Source organism: Leucoraja erinacea, chromosome 10 (genome assembly GCF_028641065.1).
Source record: "Leucoraja erinacea ecotype New England chromosome 10, Leri_hhj_1, whole genome shotgun sequence".
Lineage (NCBI taxonomy): Eukaryota > Metazoa > Chordata > Chondrichthyes > Rajiformes > Rajidae > Leucoraja > Leucoraja erinaceus.
The window spans coordinates 31967364-31992194 of NC_073386.1; the positions used below are offsets into that span (position 1 = coordinate 31967364).

Here is a 24831-nt window from a genome sequence, read left to right on the forward strand (position 1 = left end):
ACATCTAATTTTACAGGCGACATCCTGTTATAAAATATAATAAAATGCGAACCAAAGAATAATAATATGACAGATCAACCATCCATACAACACACTTTGGACTTTCAAATTGAACTAAGAATATAATCTAGATAAGGAAGCACTGGGCAAGGTTTAAAGATTAAAAATCAATACTATATAACTTAATTGCACTTCCAAGCTCAATCATAAAATATAGAAGCAGATAACTATACTTACTATATATTACATATTTAAAAAAGGGTTCAAATCTGAGCATTCCAATAAAGAAGGCTATTTTAGCTTTTCATCAGGTTAACAATAGGATGCAGGGATCAATACATTGATAAATTGTGAATGTACTATTCGAACAAAAGTATGATCTGATAAAAATTAAGATCATGAGAAAAATTCTCTAGGAGGGAGTTGTGAGCAATTTCATACCATTTGACAATTCAAAAAACAATAACCAATTAGAATCAAAATCCAGTCGAAAGTACAAACAAACAAATTAGGAGCAGTAATAGGCCACTCAGCTCATCTACTGCTCTTTCACTCAATAAAATCATGGCTTATCTGTTAGTAACCAACTCGGCACTCCCACCATATCGCAGAACCTTTTACCCTTCTTCAACAATCCATTCTGCTCTGCCTTAAAAATATTCAACGATTGCCTCCATTCATCTTTCAACTACAATTAATTCAAAAGGCTGTGAGCCTTTTCAGAAAGAAATAACGTAATCTCTCTTGAATGGTCAAGCCCTTCTTTTCAAGCAATGAATCGTGGTTTTAGATCATGAGGAGACATTCTCTTCACAACCACACTGTCAAGTCCCCTCAGAATGTTGTATCGTTCAGTCAAATTATCTTTGCAAAACTCCAACAGGTACAAGTTCAGCCAGTCCAACCTTTGTCAACAGACAATCTATGAGGAATGATCCTCCTTTATTCAGATTTCAACACATTTACACCCTTAATGATGAAACCAATATTCTACACAGTACTTAGATGTTGTCTCACCAATGATTATAACTGATGCATAATCTCTCTCCTTTGTATTCTATTCCCCTACAAATAGGTGATAACATTTGTTACATTTCCTTGTAGCCTGCTGTGCAAAGTCAAGAATGGACTAGGAATACAAAGGAAAATGGCATCTGTAATGGCAATTTCTAGCTTTTCTAGTGAATTATTTCCCATTGCCATTACTACACGGGTAACTAGGAGTGATCTTACGCAGCCCAAAAAGAACATTACTACACTGTTTACAGCAAGATTCCTCTCATTTGGCAGAGGGAAGTCAGGTCTCTTGCCATTTGAATTGCTTCCTGTACCAAAGGCATGGATTTTAAACAATCGTTTACATAGAAGTTAGACAAAAAATGCTGGAGAAACTCAGCGGGTGAGGCAGCATCTATGGAGAGAATCTACATAGATGCTGCCTCACCCACTGAGTTTCTCCAGCACTGTTTGTCTACCTTCAATTTTTCCAGCATCTGCAGTTCTTTTTTAAACATCCACATAGAAGTTGTTCTTTACTGTGATTGTCACCTCTGCTGGAAAATGAACTTTGTTGTCCTCAGCGGTTTCCTTTATGTTTGCACAACTCAGCGGTACTCCAAAAAGATTACCTTCATCTGGTTTCAACAAGGTCCTGCACATCACCCACGGGACCACAGGAATTGCAGATGTCAATATGCCTTTGAAGAAACTGCTTTGATATCAGCCATCAACAACAATCTGATGAGAACCATTGGAGTGAGTTGGTAAGGTTGGACCTTTGGCCAGTGATGTTCCTTTGAAGACTGCAATCAAAGACCACCCTTAAGGTTCCTTTCCTTGAGTAATGCACCGTGTGCTAAGGGATGTACCAGAGCTCTCCATCATCTCGATTCAGCTGGTCCACCGGTACCATTTCAGCATAACCATTATCAATCACTTCTGTGAGAAAATATGTATATTCATCATGAAATGTTTTATTCTTACCAAACATGTATTTCAGGCTCTGGATGAGCTGTTCTGCAATGCAACGGTTATTTGGCATGCTGACGCTTTCTTGTTTGAAAGGTAAGTCTAGACAATAGTGTCCATCTATCATCTTTGCTGAGCGATTCATAATATCCAAGAACTTTACATCTTCTCTGGACTTTCTTCTGTTTCCATGCTGGTTCTTTCACTGAATTTGTGATCGTATTGCACGATCAGTAGCTCCTCTAAGTTTACAATGGATATTCGATTGACCAGCCATTGATCAGCCATTTTCATCCCTGCTTTTGTTGTCTTTTCTTAGGGGACTATAGATGACCCACCCCAATAGGGTCCTCCCGGTGAATGGTCCACCCCTTGGCTGTTGATCAGCTCCCAAGGTTCCAATACCTTTGAAGCATTTGGCCCAATGAGTAGGTCAATGCCAGTCTATTTCAGGAATCTTGATATCCTTCAAATAAGGTCATTGTATCAATGTTCATGTCTGGGAATGTTTAGCTAAGAAACAGGCATGGTCGTATGTGTGAACACGTCAAATATTTGAATAAAATTGTCCTTGTCATTTCCAAACCTGACACATGATGACTGATCACAAGTTTCATTTGGTTCATGGTACGCAGGAGAATACTAGTCTTTTGTCCTGTAATGTTCAGTCTTCTCATCAAGCTTTCTTCAAAGGTAGATGAATTTCCATGATCCAAAAATGTATATGTTTGCAACACTGTGTTCCCCTTGTGACACTTTACCCATACTGGCACAATGGAGAAGATGCAGGTTTCTTCTCCAGCCCCAATATGCCCACACATATGAGGTGAGGAAACAGCATTACTCACAATTGGTTTCTCATTCTGTTCTGCATGCTCTGGCTTCTTCTCTTTGTTCTTTTGTTCAATGTGAAGTATTTCAGGATGATTTTGGTTGCACACATCACAAGTCAAACGACTCGTGCAATCTTTGCTCATGTGTCCTTTCTTCAAACATCCAAAGCAGACTCCCTTCTCCTTTAAGAAGTCCATCCTTTCTCTGTGCCCTTTGTTCTGGATCTGTGGACACCGCCCCAATGTGCGACCATTTTTATTACAGAACAAATTCCACCTGTTGACAGATTTTCTTGCACTGCTGTTTCTATAGGTATTAAACTGCTTCCGTTTGGTGCTGACCTTTCTCTTGCTTTAGCAAAAGTAGAGCTTTTGACAGTTGCAATTGGTCTTGCATCCTTGATGTTTCCAAAAAGTGGATCTGACAATATCTTCACTTACTTCTCCATGAAGTCTTCCAGGTCAGGAAATCTAGCTTGACGTCCACGATCTTACTGTAGCTGACATGCCCTATCCCTCCACTTGTCGCTGAGCTTGTAAGGCAGTTTTAGAAGGATAGTCTTCATATTGGAAGCAACATTAATTTCCTCCATCTATGTGAGATGTTCCATAGCATTGCAACAACCTCTAAGAAACAACGAGAACGCTTGCAATGCCTTCACATCCTCTTGTCTGATCACTGACCAGGCAAAAGCCTTGATCATGTATGCAGTGGCAATCTTATGTTCATTACCAAAATGTTCTTTAAGCAGGTCTTTTGTTCTTTCATAGCCCTGGACTGGATGCAAATGTTGGCAACTGAGGACTAAGTCTTTTGGATACCCTCTTGTATTGGATACCCTTTTGAATTGTTCCTATTGTGTCTCAAGTTTAAGTTTGGTATTGGTTGCTGCCAGCTCCGTCTCTCTTATCAATCGCTCTTTTTGTGCCTCAAGCTTGTGCTTTTTGTTCATGGCGGCAGCCCGTTCCAAGAGGGCATCCTTTTCTGCCTGAGCTTTTAAGCGAGTATAAGCGGTTGAAGATGCACATGATGAAGAACTAGATTTGTGGCTTGATTGGGAGACATTTGAAACACTGTCATCCGATCCAATTTCTTCTGAGTATACAATACTCTGTTGTATAGCACCTTCAGCTATGGAATGTGTTGTATGCTGTCCAACATCAGATAAGCACACCTCTACATTTTGTATAAAACCATTAAAAGTTTCCATTCTTTGATGAAACCACTGATTTTGCTTTTCAAGCTCATTTTCAGGCAGTGATAACTTCACCAAAGAATTGTGGTTTTCTCTGACTTCAACACAGAGTTTGATTAATTGAACCAGGTTAGGTTGTACTTCCTTTACATTTTCATCTGATTTCATGCGCTATTTCAGCTTTTCAATTCACTTGTTAGCTTGTTTACATATTGTTTCTTGACTTCTGACACTTTTCCTTGAACAATTCCAAGCCTTTGTTTAATGATTCTTCTTTCCTTTTCAGAATTCTGTCCAGCATTGCCATCTAGTGAATGAGCTTCAGCTTTGACCACACATACTTGTTCACTATCCCTTTAAGATTCGTTGGCGTAAAAGCCATATGTCTGTGGCTGGTATTTCAAACAACTGTTATCGCTCTGATTCTCAAGGTCACTTCTCAATTTTCCATTTTAGTAGCCGTTTTATTATATAGCTTATCATATATAGTTTCTCAAATAAAGCTTAATGCTGTATGTACTCACTCTCTCCCTACGTGTTGGCTTTCAAGGTTTTCAATCTTCGTTAGTCAGATCAGCACAGGTAGCGACCTAGTTATTTTGGTGTGGTGGCGTCAGGCTTGTGAAATAAAACAATCCGTGTTCCCAGGTTTTCACAAGCTCCAGTTTTACTCATAGAGCCAGTTCTCACTTAAATTGTAATGGCAATTTCTTACTTTTCCAGTGTCTTCTTTCCCGTTGCCATTACTACACAGATAAGTAGGAGTGATCTTACGCAGACCAAAAAGAACAGATCTTCCAGTTGTTATTTCCAGTTTAATTGGTTCTTTATTGAAGTAGTTGTACAAACAAACAGATGAACATACCAGGCTTTCCTTATTCTGCATACAAGTTCTAGCGAAGCTGTTCGCCCCAATCTGGAGAGAACTGTGTACTCTTCACCCCTGTGCCTGATCTGAATCAATCCCTGTCCACTATGCCCATATGTATATGTCCCTCTGTGCCTGGAATAATACTGCAAGATATCTAGACAAAATAATATAAATGCCAACAGTAGCTAGCCTAAACATAAATGGCTCCTACAGCATCAGACATGTTCCATTATTCAGTAAGATAATATTTTGATCATTTTCAATTGGTCCAATATTCAAAGCTTTTTGAAAAAAAATTCAGCCATCTCTTTGGGGAAATGTTTCTCAGATTTCACTGTGCATACCCTAGTTTTAATTTTAGCAATGTGCCCCATGTTTTGAAAGTACTCCACTGAGAAAGATCACAACACATAATTTTTAACAATTTATCACCCATCAATCCTTCCTAAGCCAAGTCCATTCACAAGTTTATGCCACCCAAACTTAATTAGTCTTTAAACTTTAGAATTATTCCAATGAATCTGTGGTGCCCACATTCTAAATCCGACTGAATTTCACAAAGATATCTTCCTTGATATATTGAACAGAATATTCCAGAAACAATAAGACATTTTGTAGTAGACAAAAACGCTGGAGAAACTTAGCGGGTGAGGCAGCATCTATGGAGCAAAGGAAATAGGCGACATTTCGGGTCGAGACCCTTCTTCAGACTGATATGAGGGTGGGGGGGGTAAGAAGAAAGGAAGAGGTGGAGACAGTGGGCTGAGGGAAGGTTGGGGAAGGGATGGGGAAGGGGAGGGGGGATGAAAGCAGGGAGGGACTACCTGAAATTGGACATCAATGTTCATACCGCTGGGGTGTAAACTGCCCAAGCAAAATATGAGGTGCTGTTCCTCCAATTTACGGTGGGTCTCACTCTGGCCATGGAGAAGGCCCAGGACAGAAAGGTCGGATTTGGAATGGGAGGGGGAGTTGATGTGCTGAGCCACAGGGAGATCAGGTTGGTTATTGTGAACCAAGCTGAGGTATTGGGCGAAACGATCGGCAAGCCTACGCTTGGTCTCACCGATATAGAGCAGCTGACACCTAGAGCAGCGGATGCAATAGATGAGGTTGGAGGAGGTGCAGGTGAACCTCTACCGCACCTGAAAAGACTGCTTGGGTCCTTGAATGGAGTCAAGAGACGAATTGACCAGGGAGTTACGGAGGGAGCGGTCTCTGCGGAAAGCAGACAGGGGAGGCGATGGGAAGATGTGGCCAGTGGTGGGATCCTGTTGGAGGTGACGAAAATGTCAGAGGATTATTTGTTGTGTTTGACAGCTGGTAGGGTGGAAGGTGAGGACAAGGTGGACTCTGCCCTTGTTACGAGTGGGGGGGGATGGGAGTGAGAGCAGTATTACGGTGCATAGAAGAGACCATGGTGAGAGCCTCATATATAGTAGAAGGGAGGAACTCCCGTTCCCTGAAGAATGAGGACATTTCCGATGCCCTGGTTTGGAACACCTCATCCTGGGTGAAGATGCGGTGAAGACGGAGGAATTGGGAGTATGGGATGGAGTCCTTACAGGAAGCAGGGTGGGAAGAAGCGTAGTCCAGATAGCCATGGGAGTCAGTGGGTTTATAGTAGATGTCGGTCAGTAGTCTATCACCTGCGATGGAGGTAGTGAGGTCCAAAAATGGTAGTGAAATGTCAGAAATGGTCCAGGTGTATTTGAGTGCCAGATGGAAGTTAGTGGTGAAATGGATGAAGTCAGTGAGTTGTGTATGGGTGCAGGAGGTAGCACCAATCCGATCGTCGATGTAGCGGAGGTAGGGTTAGGGGATAGAACCATAGCACGCCTCGAACAGATTGTTCGACGTACCCTATAAAGAGGCAGGCATAGCTTGGGCCCATGCGCGTGCCCATAGCTATGCCTTGTATTTGGTGGAAATGTGAGGAGTCAAACGAAAAGTTGTTAAGGATAAGGACCAGCTCCACTAAGTGGAGGAGAGTATCAGTAGACGGGGATTGGTTGTATCTGCGGTCGAGGAAGAAATGGAGGGCTTTAAGAGCTGGAAGTGATGAAATCAGTGATAGTGTTAGAAATTTTGTAGTAGTAAATCAAGAATTATTACTCACAGTTTGATGATGTGAGGATGGCGGAAGAGCTTTAAGTTTTGGATTTCCCTTTTAATCTTCCCAACTACATCCAAACTGCGAATCCTCTGCCTATTTAGGATTTTAACTGCCACTTTGTGCCTTGTTAGCTGATGCTCCCCAACTAAAGAAAGAAGGAATACAATTCAGCAAGAATAGCTTCACTCTGCTTGGCGGAAGGATGGCTGATAAAGGAAACAGAAATGAAAATCAATTCTTCAAAGGAAACTAGAAAGCAAAGTTTAGAAAGTGCTTTAGAACAGGGAACTGAAATTCAGAGGTTGAGGATAACTGGGCAGCCAGTTAGAGGAGAATGGCAAAGGGACAGAAAAAAAATTAGTACAAGACAATTAATGATTGGGATGGGTATGGGTAGTGGTGAAGCTGTGCACACAGAGAGCAAATATACAGAATGAAGCCATGAAGGAGTAGCGAATGGGATGCCATAAGAGGTGGGAATTTAGAGATGAGGACTGGGACCAATATAGTTGCAGGGGTGTGGAGCGGTTGCTGTTATAGAGGCAAGACAGTACATGCTATGCAGGACAGCTGGGCAGAATGTGTCGGCTAGTTATGGATGAGAAAAAATATGGGGTGTGTGTGGCTGCAGGAGCAGGGGGGAACTGAAGGAGGCAGGACTGGAAGGGGGTGGGCTCGGGATGGATAGCAGGTGGGGTTGTGGTTGGTGTGAGGGTCTGGTGGGAGGTAGAAAGGGCCAAGCTAAGCTGAAGGTGGTGGAGCGGGCGAGACAGCAGTGGTGGTAAGGAGTGGGACTGATGGGAGGTTGGGGGTAGAGGGGAGACTGATGAGTGGCGGGGTTGAAGGGTGGAACTGAAGAGTGGCGATGACGGGACTGACGGGTGGTTGAGGAGCGAGACTGTTGTGTGGTGGGAGGTCGAAGGGGAAGGTCTGTTGAGTGGTTTAGGGGATGGGGCTGAAGGTGGTGGGTGGTAGATGGGGCGAGTCTAATGGGTGCTAGAAGGGGTAGGACATGGTGGCTGGGGTAGAGGGGGCGGGTCTGGTGGGTGATAGAGGGGCTGGACTGATGGGTGGTGGAGGTGGCGAGACGGGTCCAACCATCCAGTGATTCTGCCACTTGTCCTTGGGGAGTGTGAGTTACAGCAGTGGGAGCGGCAGAGGAGGGGGGCGGTCAGTGCGACTGTCCGGGCCCGGCTTTGAGCGGCCGGTGGGCGGGCTGTGGGGGGGGGCCGGGTGGAGCCCATGTGTGGGGGCCGGTGGTCGGGCTATGTCAGGACCAGTGTGCGGGCTAGGTCGGGGCCCGTGGGCGGGCTGTCGGTGCCAGTGGGTGGGCTAGGTCGGGGCCAGTGGGTGGGCTAGGTCAGGGCCAGGGCGGGCTGTCGGTAGGCCAGGCTAGGTCAGGGCCCAGTGGGCGGGCTGTCGGGGCCAGTGGGCGGGCTGTCGGGGGGCCAGTGGGCGGGATAGGTCGTCGGGCCAGTGGGCGGGCTGGGCCAGTGGGCGGGCTGTGTGGGGGCCAGTGGGCGGGGGGGCTAGGTCGGGGGCCAATGGGCGGGCCAGGTCGGGGCCAGTGGGCGGGCTGTGTGGGGGCCAGTGGGCGGGCTGTGTGGGGGGCCAGTGGGCGGGCTAGGTCGGGGCCAGTGGGCTGTGTGTGTGGGGGGCAGTGGGGCGAGCTGTGTGGGGGCCAGGTCGGGGCCAGTGGGCGGGCTGTGTGGGGGCCAGTGGGCGGGCTGTGTGGGGGCCAGTGGGCTAGGGCCAGTGGGTGGGCTGGGGGGCCAGTGGGCGGGCTGTGTGGGGGCCAGTGGGCGGGCTGTGTGGGGGCCAGTGGGCGGGGTGGGCTGTGTGGGGGCCAGTGGGCGGGCTGTGTGGGGCCAGTGGGCGGGCTGAGTGGGGCAGTGGGCGGGCTAGGTCGGGGCCAGTGGGCGGGCTGGTGGCTAGGTGGGGCCAGTGGCGGGCTGCTGGGCGGGCTGTGTGAGGGCCAGTGGGCGGGCTAGGGGGGGCTGTGTGGGGGGGCCAGTGGGTGGGGGCCAGTGGGCGGGCGGGCTAGGTCGGGGCCAGTGGGCGGGCTAGGTCGGGGGCCAGTGGGGGCCAGTGGGGCCAGTGGGCGGGCTGTGTGGGGGCCAGTGGGCGGGCTAGGTCGGGGCCAGTGGGCGGGCTAGGTCGGGGCCAGTGGGCGGGCTAGGTCGGGGCCAGTGGGCGGGGCTGTGGGGCCAGTGGGGGGGCTGTGTGGGGGCCAGTGGGCGGGGCTGTGTGGGGGCCAGTGGGCGGGCTAGGTCGGGGCCAGTGGGCGGGCTGGTGGGGGCCAGTGTGGGGGCTAGTGGGGCCAGTGGGCTGGCTGTGTGGGGGCCAGTGGGTGGGCTGTGTGGGGGCCAGTGGGGGGGCTGTGTGGGGCAGTGGGGGGGGCTGTGTGGGGGCCAGTGGGCGGGGGCTAGGGGCGGGGCTGCCAGTGGGTGGGCTGTGTGGGCCAGTGGGCGGGCTGTGTGGGCGGGGGGGGCAGTGGGCGGGCGGTGTGGGGCCTGGGCGGGGGGGGGCCAGTGGGCGGGGCTGGCGGGCCAGTGGGCGGGCTGTGTGGGGGCCAGTGGGGCTGTGTGGGGGCAGTGGGCTGGCTGTGTGGGGTGGGCCAGTGGGGGGGCTAGGGGCGGGCGGGGCCAGTGGGTGGGCTAGTGGGCGGTGGGGGCCAGTGGGCGGGCTGTGTGGGGGGCCAGTGGGCGGGCTGTGTGGGGGCCAGTGGGCGGGCTGTGTGGGGGCCAGTGGGGGCTAGGGGGGCCAGTGGGCGGGCTGTGTGGGGGCCAGTGGGCGGGCTGTGTGGGGGCCAGTGGGCGGGCTGTGTGGGGGCCAGTGGGCGGGCTGTGTGGGGGGCCAGTGGGCGGGCTGTGTGGGGGGCCAGTGGGCGGGCTAGGTCGGGGCCAGTGGGCGGGCTGTGTGGGGGGGCCAGTGGGGGGCCAGTGTGGGGCTGTGTGGGGGCCAGTGGGGGGCTGTGTGTGGGGGGCCAGTGGGGGTGTCGGGGCGGGCTGTGTGGGGGCCAGTGGGCGGGCTGTGTGGGGGCCAGTGGGTGGGCTGTGTGGGGGCCAGTGGGCTAGGGGGCTGTGTCGGGGGCAGTGGGTGGGCTGTGTGGGGGCCAGTGGGCTGTGTGGGGGCCAGTGTGGGGGCCAGGGGGGGCGGGCTGTGTGTGGGGGCCAGTGGGCGGGCTGTGTGGGGGGCACGGCCAGTGTGACAGAGAGCGGTCCCGGGCCACAGTCAGGTTTACCGAGTAACACAAACCACGGAGCCCTAGTGGGCGCTGCGCGCTTCTCGGTGGGGACACACACTTAACTCTTCACTTTGCCGAAGGTGCCAACGCCCAGGGTGTCCCCCAGGATGTAATGGCCGATCTTCACTCGCCCGTCGTGCTTCTGCTTCTCCGCCATGGCTACCGGATGCCCTCTGCCCGCCTCGCACCGCGGCCGGAAGTCACTGGGTTGGGGGTGGGGTTCGGACGGCCGCCATCTTTGATGCTGGCAGCGGATCCTCTGTCGATGGAAATGGGAGCAGAACGCAGTGTGGAGCAAAGATACTTGAGGAGTATCTGATGTGGACTGGAGCAACTCCTCGGGTCGGTGGAGGGAATGGACAGGCGAAGTTTCGGGTCGGGACTCCCTGTAGTCTGGTGGGGGGAATGGACAGACTAAAGAAGGGCGGTCCGTTCGTTCCACAGATGCTGCCTGACCCGGTGGGTTTCTCCAGCACTTTGTTTTATTTCTTAAAGCCAGTTGAAGTAAGGCTGGTGTCAAGTGTTTCAATGTCATATGCACTGGGACCACAACAATTAAATTCCTACTTGCTGCCACTTTACTATTACATTAAACAAAACTGTACAATAAGTTATCAAGAGATACTAGGTAAACTAGACCAATATAGTTAAAAATACAAAGTGCTGGAGTAAACTCAGGGTCAGGCAGCATCTCTGAAGAACATGGATAGGCAACATTTCAGGTCGGGACTCTTCAGACTGTTTGTAGTAGGTGGATAAATCTGGAAGAGAGATGAGAATGGGACGATGTCCTGCAAGTAATAGACAGATACAGGTGAAGAAGGTTTGATTAGCAGATATACACTAAATGTTGTGACTGTTGAAATTACAGAGATATGTGGAAGCAGCCCAACCCATACAAACAAACCCGTTGATTCAATTTATACCTCTACAAGGCCACCAGCATAGACAAGGCTGAGTCGCACACTGGCCACCCCTTCACCTATCGGGCGAAATTATAGAAGTGTGAAAACGCACATTCAGGAACAGTTTTCTCCCAGCTGTTATAAGGCATCTGAACCATTCTACCACAACTAGAGAGCAGTGCTAAACTACTATCCACCTCATTGGAGACCCTCAGACTATCTTTGATCTGACTACTGGCTTTATCTAGCAATAAACATTATTCACGTTATTCCCTTTGTCATGTATCTGTACACTGGCTGGCTCGATTGTAATCATGTATTGTCTTTCCACTGACTGGTTAGCATGCAACTAAAGTTTTTCACTGTACCTCGGTACACGTGACAATAAACTAAACTCAACTCAAACCCCGTTGCGTAAATCTCTAGGTATGTCTACTTTGAAGATGTTCTCCTCTCTCCATCATCGTTACATTTTTGCCTATTCATTCATTGCTTCTTTATCTCTCCAAATCACCGTCTATATCTCTAATTTCCCTTATCCCTAACCAGTCTGAAGAAGGGTCTTGACCCGAAATGTCACCCATTCCTTCTCTCCAGAGATGCTGCCCGTCACGTTGTTACTCCAGCTCTTCTTTTCTTTCCCCATTGTGTCTTAATGCATTCTAAAGACATGAATTGCTGAGAAGGATGTTGAGGGTTTTGTTGATTAAATTGTTGGTTCCTGTATTGTCGTCTTTTGTAGTGTTTTCTAATGACTATTGACATGGAATTCCACTTAATGATGTGTACTCATAAGAGTGCATTACATAACAAGATAGATTTGTGAGAGTCAATGACATTAACTATCACTTGCACCATGTTAACATCAATGTTGAATAGGAGGACTGCCTCAGCCTGTTATATTGAGAGTCGACACATATAAACTATTCTGTTTGTATATAAAAAGGACACATTCAGTCTGAAGAAGAGTCCCAACCCAAAATTTCTCCAGAAATGCTGTTTGACCCACTGAGTTACTCCAGCACCTTGTGTCCTTTTATGTAAAGCGGTATCTGTAGTTCCTTGTTTATAAAAAGCTAAAAAGTTGTAGTTTAAACATGTGATTGCAGACACTGAAAGATTAACCATAGTAAAGTTATTGCAAAAGTCTATAATTTGTGGGAAGAAGCTTCAAACAGGATAAGATAATTAATTGGCACTGTTTCATTAAATAACTGGTCCCTGTTTTTAACTTTGGTGCCTTTTCAGATTGGATTGCTTGCGTAACCAAGATATGGTTCAAAAAGCTCAAAGGTATTTTATTGTCACGTGTACTAATTAAGGTACAGTGAAACTCGATTGTTGATTGTATGAGAGGCAAAGCACAAACTCTTCTGACCCTGGAAGAAATGTTCAATGATTTATATAGTGTAATTTGCAGTCAAAGTGAAGCAAATGTCTGTTTTTGCAACAAGCAGTGTTTCTTGGTTTGAGGGTTGATGCCAATGATTTACAACCAATGGAGGTGAGGATGTGTCACCGATGGATCTGTCAAAGCCTGAAAATGGGGCAGAAATGACACAATATTGAAACATTTCCGTTCACCCCCGGTTCTCCCGTGGCGGTCTCTCCCCACAGACCCATTGGGTCTCCCACGGTACCACCAGCGCCAGTCCCCATCTTTTCGGAAGGAAAGGGTGATGAGGCAGCCGCCTACTGCACGAGGACCGGGCGGGTTAGCATGCCACCCACTAGATATGGCAATTTTGTTTAACCCCAGTATTATTCCCTCAGCTTACCATTTAAAGCGCCTTAGTTGCTTTCTCATTCCTTCAAGAAGAGATGTAGATTGGCTATTGCATGTTAGCCAATCAGAATGCTTAGTAATTATAACTCCGCCTAATGTATGCTTTATAGTGTAAGAACTCGCCTACTGTCTTCAGTAGACTGAATGTATGATGTACTGCTTATGTGATAGTGGAGTGATCATTAAAGATGCTTATACCTTAACCTGTGTGAGATTCCGGTATTTACACCCTTGGAGGGCACAAGCTGTCATGGTTAAGGACCCCTTGGAGGGACATAGAAACATAGAAATTAGGTGCAGGAGTAGGCCATTCGGCCCTTCGAGCCTGCACCGCCATTCAATATGATCATGGCTGATCATCCAACTCAGTATCCCGTACCTGCCTTCTCTCCATACCCTCTGATCCCCTTGGCCACAAGGGCCACATCTAACTCCCTCTTAAATATAGCCAATGAACTGGCCTCAACTACCCTCTGTGGCAGAGAGTTCCAGAGATTCACCACTCTCTGTGTGAAAAAAGTTCTCCTCATCTCGGTTTTAAAGGATTTCCCCCTTATCCTTAAGCTGTGACCCCTTGTCCTGGACTTCCCCAACATCGGGAACAATCTTCCTGCATCTAGCCTGTCCAACCCCTTAAGTATTTTGTAAGTTTCTATAAGATCCCTCTCAATCTCCTAAATTCTAGAGAGTATAAGCCAAGTCTATCCAGTTTTCTTCATAAGACAGTCCTGACATCCCAGGAATCAGTCTGGTGATCCTTCACTGCACTCCCTCTATGGCAATAATGTCCTTCCTCAGATTTGGAGACCAAAACTGTACGCAATACTCCAGGTGTGGTCTCACCAAGACCCTGTACAACTGCAGTAGAACCTCCCTGCTCCTATACTCAAATCCTTTTGCTATGAAAGAGATTCTGCATTGATTACTCTCAAACTATAAACCAGTTCACGGAGCTTGATGCATACCCATTACCTCGCATAGAAGAGATTATCAATACATTAGCTAAGTATAAGATATTCTCTACTTTTGACCTAAAAAGTGCTTACTACCAAATTCCTTTGAAAGAATCAGAAAATAAATACACTGCGTTTGAAGCAAATGGGAAATGATACCGTTACTGCAGAATTCCTTTTGGTGTAACTGATGGTGTGGCTGTTTTTCAGAGAGAAATGGACAAACTTGGTGAACAGGAAAACCTTAAAAGATACTTTCCCTTATCTTGGTAATATAACTATTGCAGGAGAAGACTAAGCTGAACATGACGAAAATGTACAATAATTTTTAGAAGTTGTCCATTCTAAAAATCTAACATCAGTGTCGTCAATTAATATGCTTGGTTATTGGGTTGGAAATGATATAATCAAGCCTGATCCAAAAAGACTCCGCTCACTCCAAGAGATACCTGTTCCAGGTACATTCAACTCTATACGAAGGGTTCTTGGTATGTTTGCATATTATGCTAAATGAACACCAAATTTTTCTGACAAAATTCAACCTTTGATTGGAGCAAAATCTTTCCCCCTTGACTCGACAGCAATTGGTGCCAGTACTTCTTTAAATAAACAATTAGAATCTGCGACATTACACGCCATCGATGAGGATTTGTTGTTGAATGTGATGCCTCTGATTTAGCAGTATCAGCAACATTAAATCAAGGAGGACAACCAGTGGCTTTCATGTTTCGTACTCTCCAAGGTAGTGAATTGCACTAGCCACCCGTCGAAAAGGAAGATACAGCGATTATTGAAGCTGTGAGAAAATGGAGTAATTTCCTTGCTCACCAGCACTTCACTTTGATAACAGATCAGCGTTCAGTAGCTTTTATGCTAGATAATCGGAAACGAACAAAGATTAAAAACAGCAAAATTCATGAGTGGAGGATTTAATTATCTGCATATAGTTATTCAATTGAGTACCGCCCTGGTAAGGATAATGTTGCTCCGGATACGTTAACACACGCATTTTGTGCCTCAGTTCATTCTTCGGAACTCACTAATCTTCACAATGATCTGTGTCATCCTGGAGTCACTCGTTTGTTACACTATGTTCATTCCAAAAACTTACCTGTCTCTACAGAAGATGTAAAGATAACCTGTGGTTCATGTAGAATCTGTGCTGAATTAAAACCAAGGTTCTTCCGTCCTGAAGAAGGAAGATTGATCAAAGCTACTCGACCTATGGAATGTTTGAGTATTGACTCAAAGGGCCTTTACCATCCTCCTCTCAAAATGTTTACATACTTACCATAGTTGATGAATATTCGAGGTTTCCATTTGCCTTTCCTTGTCCAAATATGTCAGCTGCTACAGTTATCAAATGTTTAGATTATTTTCATACTGTGGATTTCCAAGTTACAGACATTCTGATAGGGGCACCTCATTCATGTCAAGAGATTTAAAAGACTACCTTTCTAATAGAGGAATTGCAACAAGTAAAACAACACCATATCATCCTATTGGAAATGGTCAGGTTGAGAAGTATAAGGGAATCATTTGGAAAGCAGTGAAACTGGCTTTAAAATCAAATGACATACCAGATCAGCAGTGGGAATGTGTTCTACCAGATGCATTACACTGCATCAGATCTCTACTGTCAACTGCTACCAATACTACACCACATGAGCGGTTCTTCAACTTCAAACGGCATTCTTCTAGTGTACTTCTCTGCCATCATGGTTGACTAGCCCTGGGCCTGTGTTGCTTCGTTAGTATGTCCAATCAAAATAGAATGAGCCCTTTGTTGATGAAGTTGAACTGACTGATGTCAACCCTTCTTATGCAACTATCAAGTAACAGGATGGACGTCAGTCAACTGTCTCACTTTGTGAACTTGCACCATGTCTGTCTTCTCCATCAGCTCCAATGCTCCTTGATAATATTAATCGAGAACTTCCTTCAACATTCCCATCTTCCCCTATGACAACTTCTATAAGTAATTCTAAAATTGAAAATGTAAATAACAATATGAGTGAAGTTGATGACCTAGCAATATATGTACCACCAGCTATTGAAACACCATTATTTCCTGTTGCTCCAGTGCTGCGACGGTCATCAAGCCATACTAGATCTCCTGACCATCTCAACTTATAAATAGGAGGGGATTAATAGAGTGTGCACATGTGCGGGGCCTCGGGCCGGCGAGGCTTGCGGAATCAGCATTAATTTCCAAGCGCTTTAAAGATGTGTATATTACAGAAATTAGTTGCTTAAAGCAAGGTGACATTTCAGGTCGGGACCCTTCTTCAGAGTGATTGTAGCAAGGCGAGTGGGGGGAAAGCTGGAAGGGAAAGAAAACAGGAATTTGTTTATTAAGAAGAATAAAACAGAAATGTTATTAAGAAGAATAAACTGAAGCTTGCACTCAGAAAACAAGGGCGCAAGTTCTCGTCTTGTCTAGTCTGTCTCGAAACAGCGGAGCAGGTTACATTAAAGGGCAATTAGTAACTTCCACCAGCAGATGGTAGTCAAGGAATGCAGAACATTTCACACAATGATGAAAACAGCACACAAACTATTACAGTATTTCAGCCTCTCCATGTTAAAATTAAACAGAATATTCGTAACGTGCAATATTTCGAAAACGGGAAGAATAAACGAGATTAATCACCATCTCACCCAAATTATTCAGAGGATCTTAAGTTTGCAATTCAGATTCCACAACCGAAATTTTAAATTGAGGTCTAATCTAAATCTTATCTAAAGCACAAAACATTGCAACTCCATTGTACACTGGTGTGCTGCACATTGGCGGCATTCCAAGAGGCACCCTGTACCAGGGTGGCTTAAAGCAAAGATCATAAAACGGATCTTTGGTTTAAAGTGCTGTGCAGCTTTAAGGGGCGGTGCAATTGGAAGTGAACTTTGTTCCGGGTACGATAGTATTTCCGATAGAAAACATGGCAGCCACCAAGAGAAGAGTATTTGTGGTGGGAGTAGGAATGACCAAGGTATTTATGGCAAAAACAAAGAGGCGATTATGCTTGCGCGCTGGTGCTTTGCAGACCTCCGCCGGGAGTTTGTATCCTAGGTAGAAGCTCCTGGGGTGACTCTTGAAACAGGGGTTATACTGTTTATTGTGTCACACCATCAGCCAAGGCTCCCGTGGAGAAAGAGCAAATGCACTGACACACAGACTCTTTAAAATTTGATCCTGTTTCTCCTTGCCGGCTGATCACAGAAGAGTGATTTGGGGCAGCGCGCATTGTCCTGTGCATTAGTGAGGCAGAGCTATTGTCCAGTCACTGGATCAATCTATCCCGCCTCCCCCAACTCATGTATTGCTCTTTCCCAATGTGTGTGTGTGTTCTGATTACTATATTCTAACGGTAGAGGGACGGGTTAAATTATAAAAATACGAGAGACTGGGGTTTATCTATGTTTTTATTTCTTTTTGGGGGGTGACATGGATAGGCCTCCAAAATAGTCTCTATTACATCTTGCAGATCATAGCCCCTTTTACATCTTACAGTTCATATCTTTGGGGGCCAGATCTCGCCGGCTATTACTGACAGTTCTGAACTGAGCCTTTAGCGTTAAGCTGTTGAAAGACCATTAAGTCGGATGGGAAAGGAATGGAGAGTTGTGGTCTGAGTGCAGGTAGATGAGACTAGGGGAACATAATTGTTCGGCACGGACTTGTAGGGCCGAGATGGCCTGTTTCCGTGCTGTAATGGTTATATGGTTATAAGTCTGGATCTTGAGGCACATGTCAAATGTATGACAATATATTAATCCAGGACTTAACAGAATTTGATTCCTACATTTGTCAGCGTTCTTGGCCACTGTGCAGCTTTAAGGGGCGGTGCAATTGATAGTGCACCTTGTAGAGCCTACCTTGCATTATGCAAGGGATTTGCCTCTTCACTCACATAGATGGACTCCTTCAAAGAAAATTCTACATGGGCATCACTTCACAGTGAACCTGATGGCTATCAACTAACAGGAGAAAACAGTGTGTCTGTAACACCTGACCTTCCTTAAACACATTATAATCAATCTCTGCGAATTGAATCTTGGCTCATTTTCAGTAAACATTGAGATTAATGTGATGAGAAACAGCAGGAGATACAGATACTAATTAAATGTAAGCATGGTATTCTTGGACGGGAAACAACATCATGGAGGGAGAATAACCACATCTATAGGTATCAGAATGCTGAGGCCCACAACTAATTTGTGCCCTAAAGAACAGGCAAATGTCCAGCAATTGGTCATCTTCTTTTGTGTCCTTATGCTATATAGTGGCTCGCCACTGCTGTACACATCATTGTGCTATTGGCGTGTTATGTGCAAGGTCTGCAGTAGTACATGGATTATACAGCAATGGGCATTGCAGTAGTTTTGCATATGACATGTGTTGGCCAAATATCCACACACATGGAGGAAAGTGAAGCATGGAGGAGAGTTTATCAAGGGCAGAGAGGCAGTCATTGTCTGGTAGGAGCACCTTAAAGATCTCCCCTCAAGATGGTCCTTGGGTGTATGGTTTTGGACAGCGTATTCTTGGAGAGGCCAAAAGTGGGAATAGGAGATAAACCAACATAAATGCACGCTTACTATAGGAGCCAAGAGCACCTTCTATTAATCTTTGAAAACAATTATGATGTGGTTAAAATTTAGCGGTAATAAAGAGGTAATATGTTTTTTTCCCTCTAGTTTGAAAAGCCAGGAGATCTGGACTATCCTGATATGGCAAAAGAAGCAGGTATATGAATAATATAGATTTTTTTTTTTTTGCTAATTTGTAATGAGATGTCGGACCGTTAAAGACAATGGAAAGATCTCCAAAAAGATTTAAAACTTGAAATATCACTTGTTTCTGTGTTAAAATTGAAGTTGTAGAACAAAAGAAGGCCAAGGTCAGTCATTTGGAATTGGTCCCAAACAAAAGACTGAGGCTTTGTGCTTGCTTGATATCTTGTGCTTCTGAAATCTAGATGAATAATGTCGTGGTTAAGCTGTAGCATGGAGCAATCAGAAAACGACATAGAAATTTATGAATCTATGAATGGGACAATGTGAAGTCCTTTAGGAATTAGGTATCTTTTACATCATATTCACAGTGAAGAGAAATAAGAGACTGCAGATACTGGAATCTGGGGCAATTAAGAAGGGAGCAATTCAGTATTAGCCCCTTGCACTAAGTCTCAGCCAATATTGGGGAAGTTAAAGTCACCCACTACAACAGCCCTGTGGTTCTTGCATCCTTCTGTAATCTGCCGACACATCTGATTTTCTATCTGCCGCTGGCTATTGGGTGGCCGATAATATAATCCCATTAGAATAGTTGCTCCTTTCTTATTCCTGAGACAACACATAAGCCTCAGTAGATGTACCCTTCAGTTTGTAGTCACTGAGTACTGCCGTGACATTCTCCTTGATTAGTAAAGCACCTCCTTTACCCCCTTCTCTATCTCTCCTGAAACATCGAAACCCAGGCATGTTGAACTGCCAACTAAGTGTCCATAATGGCCACATCATCATAATTCCAAGAACTGATCCAGGCTCTTAAGTTCACTAGCTTTACCCACAATACTCTTTGCCTTGAAGTAAACACACTTCAGCCCTTCATTATCCCTATATTCATGGACCTCTCCCTGCCTGTCCTTCCTTTGTGACTTACTTGTCATAAACTCCACTTTCTCACCAGCCCTATCATTTGCTGACCTGCTGTTCTGGTTCCCACCCCTGCTATTCTAGTTTAAACCCTCCCGAGTAGCACTAGCAAACCTCCCTGCAAAGATGTTATTGCCTCTCCAGTTCTGGTGAAATCTGTCCCTCTTGTACAGTTCACCTCTGCCCCAGAAGAATCTCCAAAATTAAGAATTCCTGTCCCCTGCACCATCTCCTCACAGCCACGCATTCATCTGTCCTATCTTCCTATTACTACCCTCACTATCCTATCACGTGCTGGCGGTAGTAATCCAGAGATTACCACCTTTGAGGTCCTGCATTTTTACCTTTGGCCTAACTCCCTATATTCACTCCGCAGGGACCAATCCCATTTCCTACCTGTGTCATTTGTGTCGATGAGCACAATGCCTTCTGGCTTCTCCCCCTCCCTCTACAGTCACTCCAAGACGTCCTGGACCCTGGGACCAGGGAGAGAACAGACCACCCCAAAATCCCGTTTGCCACAGAATCTCTTGTCTGTCCCCTAACTATCGAGTCTCCTTTCACTATCACTCTGCCTGATATCACCCCACCTACCTGTAACTTACTCCCTCTCTTGGATGAGCCTGAGGTCGTCCAGCCACAGATCCAGTTCCCTAATGCTGTTTTAAGGAGCTGCACCTGGACACACCTCCTGCAGACGTGGTCCTCAAAGACACTGAACATCTTCCTAAGTTCCCACATCCCACAGTCCAAGCACTCCACTGCACAAGGCTCCATCTTTACTGCACCAAGACCACCATTATATTGTTATAAGCTACCGAAGTGGAATACGAGGTGTTGTTCTTCATGAGATGGTGTTGTGCGTTTAGCCTCACCAAGGCAGTGGAGAAGGCCAAGGATGCTGGGTCTGAGAATGGAGCTGAAATGACTTGGAACTGGAAGCTCAAGATGGTGAATGTGGACAGAGTGCAGAATTCAGAGAAAGAATGTGTGTTTCCTTCAATGCAAGGAGTATTCTTGGTAAAGCTGAAGAAATTAAGAGCCCGGGTCAGTGCTTGGCATTATGATGACGTGGCCATTGTGGAAACTTGGTTGCGAGAGGGATGTGACTGGCAGCTCAATGTGCCAGGGTTTCAATGTTTCGGATGTGATAGACATGGAGGTAAAGGTGATGGAGGAGTTGAATTTACTGGTCAGGGTGATTCTCACGGCATTACTCAGAGAGGACATGCTGGAGGGTATATCCACATTATGGGTAGAGCTCAAAAATAAGAAAAGAGCAATCACTCTAATGGAATTATATTATAGGCCACTCAATAACTAGTGGGAGATAAAGAATCTGCAGATTACAGAAGGATGCAAGTATCACAGGGTAGTTGTAGTGGGTGACTTTAACTTCCCCAATATAGGCTGGGACTTAATGCAAGAGGATTAGAAGGGGCAGAATTAATTAGGTGTATCCAAGAAGGTTTCTTTAAATAGTTTGTGGATAGTCCGACTCAAGGAGGGATCATATTGGACCTTGTATTGGGAAATGATCCTGGCCAGTAGACTGGTGTTATGGTGGAAGAGCAATTTGGAGATAGTGATCAGTTTTAAGATTCTTTAAGATCCTTAGTTTTAAGATTCTTTTAAATAGGAATAGGTCTGAATGTTGGGGGGGGTACTTAATTTGGGCAGATCAGATTACAATGTTGGGCAGGAGCTAAGGAGGGTAGATTGGGAGCAGTTGTTATTGGGCAAATCCACAACTGACATGTGGGAGTTGTTTAAAGGCCAGCCGATCAAGGATCAGCATGTTCCAGTAAGGAGAAGGGATAAGGATGGCAAAGTAAGGGAACCATGGATGACCAAGGAGGTTTTAAACATGGTCAAGAAAAAGGAAGCATACATCAGGTTTAAGAAGGTAGCATCAGATGGGGTTTATGAGGAATATAAACTGAATAGAAATTAACTTAAGCCATCGGTTCAACACAGGCAAAGGGGAATTTTTTAACAGGCAGGTGGTGGGAACAGAGATAAGAACAATAGGTGTGAGACAGAAGCATGGTGGATGGTGAAGCCAGGGGAAGGAGAGTGGGGGAATGGAGGGGAGAATTAGATGGGGCCTTCGATAGGAAAAGGGGGGGGGGAGCAGGAGGATGGGGGCGAAAACAGGGGAGGGGTAATTCAATGTTCGTACCATTGTGTTGTAAACTGCTCAAGTGGAATATGAGATACCGTTTCTCCAGTTTGCGTGTGGCCTCACTCTGGCAGTGGACTAGGCCCTTGACAAAAGGTCATTGTGGGAGCTGTGAGGAGAGTTTAAATGATTAGCAACTGGGAGATTCTAAAGGCCAAAGCGGACTGAGCGCAAGTCTGCAGTTCATGACCTTTTTGTGTGTTAACCAGCATCTGCAGTTCTTTGTTTCTACAATTAGACAGTAAGAGCCTATTTCCCAGGGTGGAAATGACCAACACCAGCGTGCATAAAGTGAGAGGGGGCACACTTGATGAAGACATGTGGGGCAATTTTTTAAAACAGAGAGTAGTGTGGCCCAGAGTCACATTGTTAGGGGTGTAGCAGAGACAGATACAATAGTGGTGTTTAAGAGGCTTTTAGATAGGGACAATGGAGGGATATGGATCATGTACAGTCAGATGAGGTCAGTTTAACTTGACATCATATTCTGCAGAAACATTATGTGCTGAAGGGCCTGTTCTCGTGCTGTTTTGTGCTATGTTCTATGCTCTGCAAAACTTTGTGTCTTTCTCTACATTAATAAAACCCAGCATAGACTAGGCAACCATTTACTTGTTTTCTTAATCACTTATTTTTAATTAATACTGGTTAAATATATTAGTGGCAGTATATTGATAATTAGATAAATACATTCTACAGATCAGAAAGTCTGATTATTTTCTAATTCACTAGCGGAGAAGGCGTTGGCTGATGCAGGCATCGCATATTCTGCTGTGCAACAAGCTTGTGTGGGTTACGTGTATGGTAAGTGACCCTTCCACGGGATTAATTATTCAATCCTCATGTCGGTTAACAATATGGTCTTTCTTTCCAAACAGGATCAGGTTGTACGTGATACTGGCACTGAAATCCATCACACTAGTTGTGACCGAAGATAGACACAAAATGCTGGACGGGACAGGCAGCATCTCTGGATAGAAGGAATGGGTGACGTTTCGGCTCGAGACCCTTCTTCAGGCTGGAAGAACTGGACCTTGCCTTCTATTCAGAGATGCTGCCTGTCCCTCTGAGTTACTCCAGCATATTGTGTCTATCTTTGGTTTAAACCAGCATCTGCAGTTCCTTCCTACAACAATAGTTGTGACATTCCTCAGAACTCCTTACTTTGTCAGTGGCTCTATTTATATGTGCAAATTGGCTGGCACTTTCTTGCACACTACAAATGTGACTAAACTTCAAATATATTCCAGTGTGACATGTCCTGACATTGTAAATGGAATCAAATTGAAGCCTGTGAAGTATTCATAATCTTATGGGCAGGATCGCATTAGCCCTGTGCCACGTGTTCACTCCCACTATGATGGCCTTACCCGTTGATCTGCCTGAGGCAGTGTAAACTGGGCCAGTGCCCAGAGTCTGCTATCAAAAGGCTTATTGACAGTATATAAATGAGAAAAAATATATTAATAAATCAGAATTATAAATTCGTTCAAAACCACAATTTACAAGAGTGAATTAATTAAAATGAAATATAGCAAAAAAGAACTTGCTTGTTTGCAAAGTTCAGTGCCTGGGGAAAACTGATGGGTTAGATAAAAAAAACATTGTTGGCACAGATCTCTGCGGAACAGCCTTGGACATGATGGAGACAGTCCAGGAACAGAATGTGACACAAAGTTCATCTGTGTCAACCTTCAGTGCATTCCACCTTTTCAGCACTCGGGCAGAGAGGTGCTGAACACACTGGTGTAGGAATGCGGTCAGCTGCTGATTATCCATGTCCCCAACTGCTGATTTGGATCACAGTCGGGCTCCTTAATTCTTTGATTTTGAATTTTGAATTTGAATTTGATTCCTTGATTGTCATTCAGACCTTTCAGTCTGAACGAAATTACGTTGCCTGCAGTCATACACAGTAACAATAAATAACAAAACATACAATAAACACAAATTAACATCCACCACAGTGAGTTCACCAAGCACCTCCTCACTGTGATGGAGGCAAAAGTCTTAGTCTCTGTCTCTTCCCTCCTTGTTCTCCCTCTGCGCTGAGGCGATCGACCCAGGCCGAAGATGCCGTTCTTCAGTCCAGCGGACCTCCGTGGTGATGTCGCCACTGTCGACATCACCAATTCTTGTTGGGAAAGATGCAATTGCTCTCTCTATCTCTATTCAAATGAGATTTGTACTCAACAGATTATTTAGGATTGTTTTAAGTTAGCAATACTGATAAATTGTGGGTGAAATAAATATTCAACAAATATGTAACTGTAAAATTCACAATTTTTTCCAAATTGTTCTCCTGATTAATGTTTATTAAAACATTGTAACAAACATTTTTATAGTGGTCTCTTTTATATCGGTACTGAACTTGACTTTACACTGTATTTAAGATTTTGCACCCGAATATTTCTTCACATTTTTATGTCCCTTCAACGCCAATGAGTTGGCTCAGGAAATGATATCGCTAAAGTCTATCAAGATTACTACTTTTCTGCAGAAAATAATATGAAGTCTATTATAAGATTCACCTAAACCACAGGAACAAACCGGGTAGGTAGTTAGATTAATACTACACCTGAAGGAAATTCAGTTCCCTTCATATACTGCACTGAAGTGTTTGTTGACACTGATCTTGCCTACAATCTTCTAATTTGGAAAAAGTACTATCACCTTCACTGTGTTCCACACAAATAATTGCCAGGAAAACATTCCTTTTGGTCTAAGGCAATTTATCATAAATCTGCATGTTCCATCTTATATTACTTATTAACCTCTGACAATGTTATTTTCCTTGTTTAGAGTATTCATATGGGGGTCATGAATGAAGTGGGGCATTAACAAGATAGCTGCTGGTACCTCTTCCACATTGTCACTAATCCCCATCCCCTGTTATTCCTTTGTGCCAAAAGTCCATCCATCCCAGTCTAAAATGTTCACAGCCTTGGAAGAGCTTTAAAGATTTAAGCATTAACTTATTTGAGTCTTTTGGTATTGTGACTTCAGTCCTCAATGTCTTGCTCACATAATGATTTTGCAAAGGACATGGAATTTCTGTGAGCTTGAAGAGTCCTGATCGGACCAGAGTTTGTGGTACATCCTCTTAGGGAAAG

General features: G+C 45.3%; 2 protein-coding genes across 4 annotated transcripts in view; one reads left to right on the forward strand and one right to left on the reverse strand.

The window, feature by feature from the left end:
- Positions 1 to 10640, reverse strand: part of prkaa2 (protein kinase, AMP-activated, alpha 2 catalytic subunit) — a 33540-nt gene extending 22900 nt beyond the window's left edge. The window contains exons 1-2 of one of the 3 annotated variants that reach the window (XM_055641872.1): positions 10295 to 10640; positions 6988 to 7129 (exon numbers count right to left, since the gene is read on the reverse strand). In XM_055641872.1, the coding sequence (XP_055497847.1) occupies positions 6988 to 7129; positions 10295 to 10388 (236 nt within the window). In that variant the 5' untranslated portion in view covers positions 10389 to 10640. The remainder of the gene's footprint in view (positions 1 to 6987; positions 7130 to 10294) is intronic. The other 2 variants (XM_055641870.1, XM_055641871.1) reach the window with 2 other exon arrangements.
- Positions 10641 to 16762: 6122 nt separating this feature from the next.
- Positions 16763 to 24831, forward strand: part of scp2a (sterol carrier protein 2a) — a 69877-nt gene continuing 61808 nt past the window's right edge. The window contains exons 1-3 of the mRNA XM_055641875.1: positions 16763 to 16868; positions 18577 to 18625; positions 22451 to 22522. Of these exons, the coding sequence (XP_055497850.1) occupies positions 16818 to 16868; positions 18577 to 18625; positions 22451 to 22522 (172 nt within the window). The 5' untranslated portion in view covers positions 16763 to 16817. The remainder of the gene's footprint in view (positions 16869 to 18576; positions 18626 to 22450; positions 22523 to 24831) is intronic.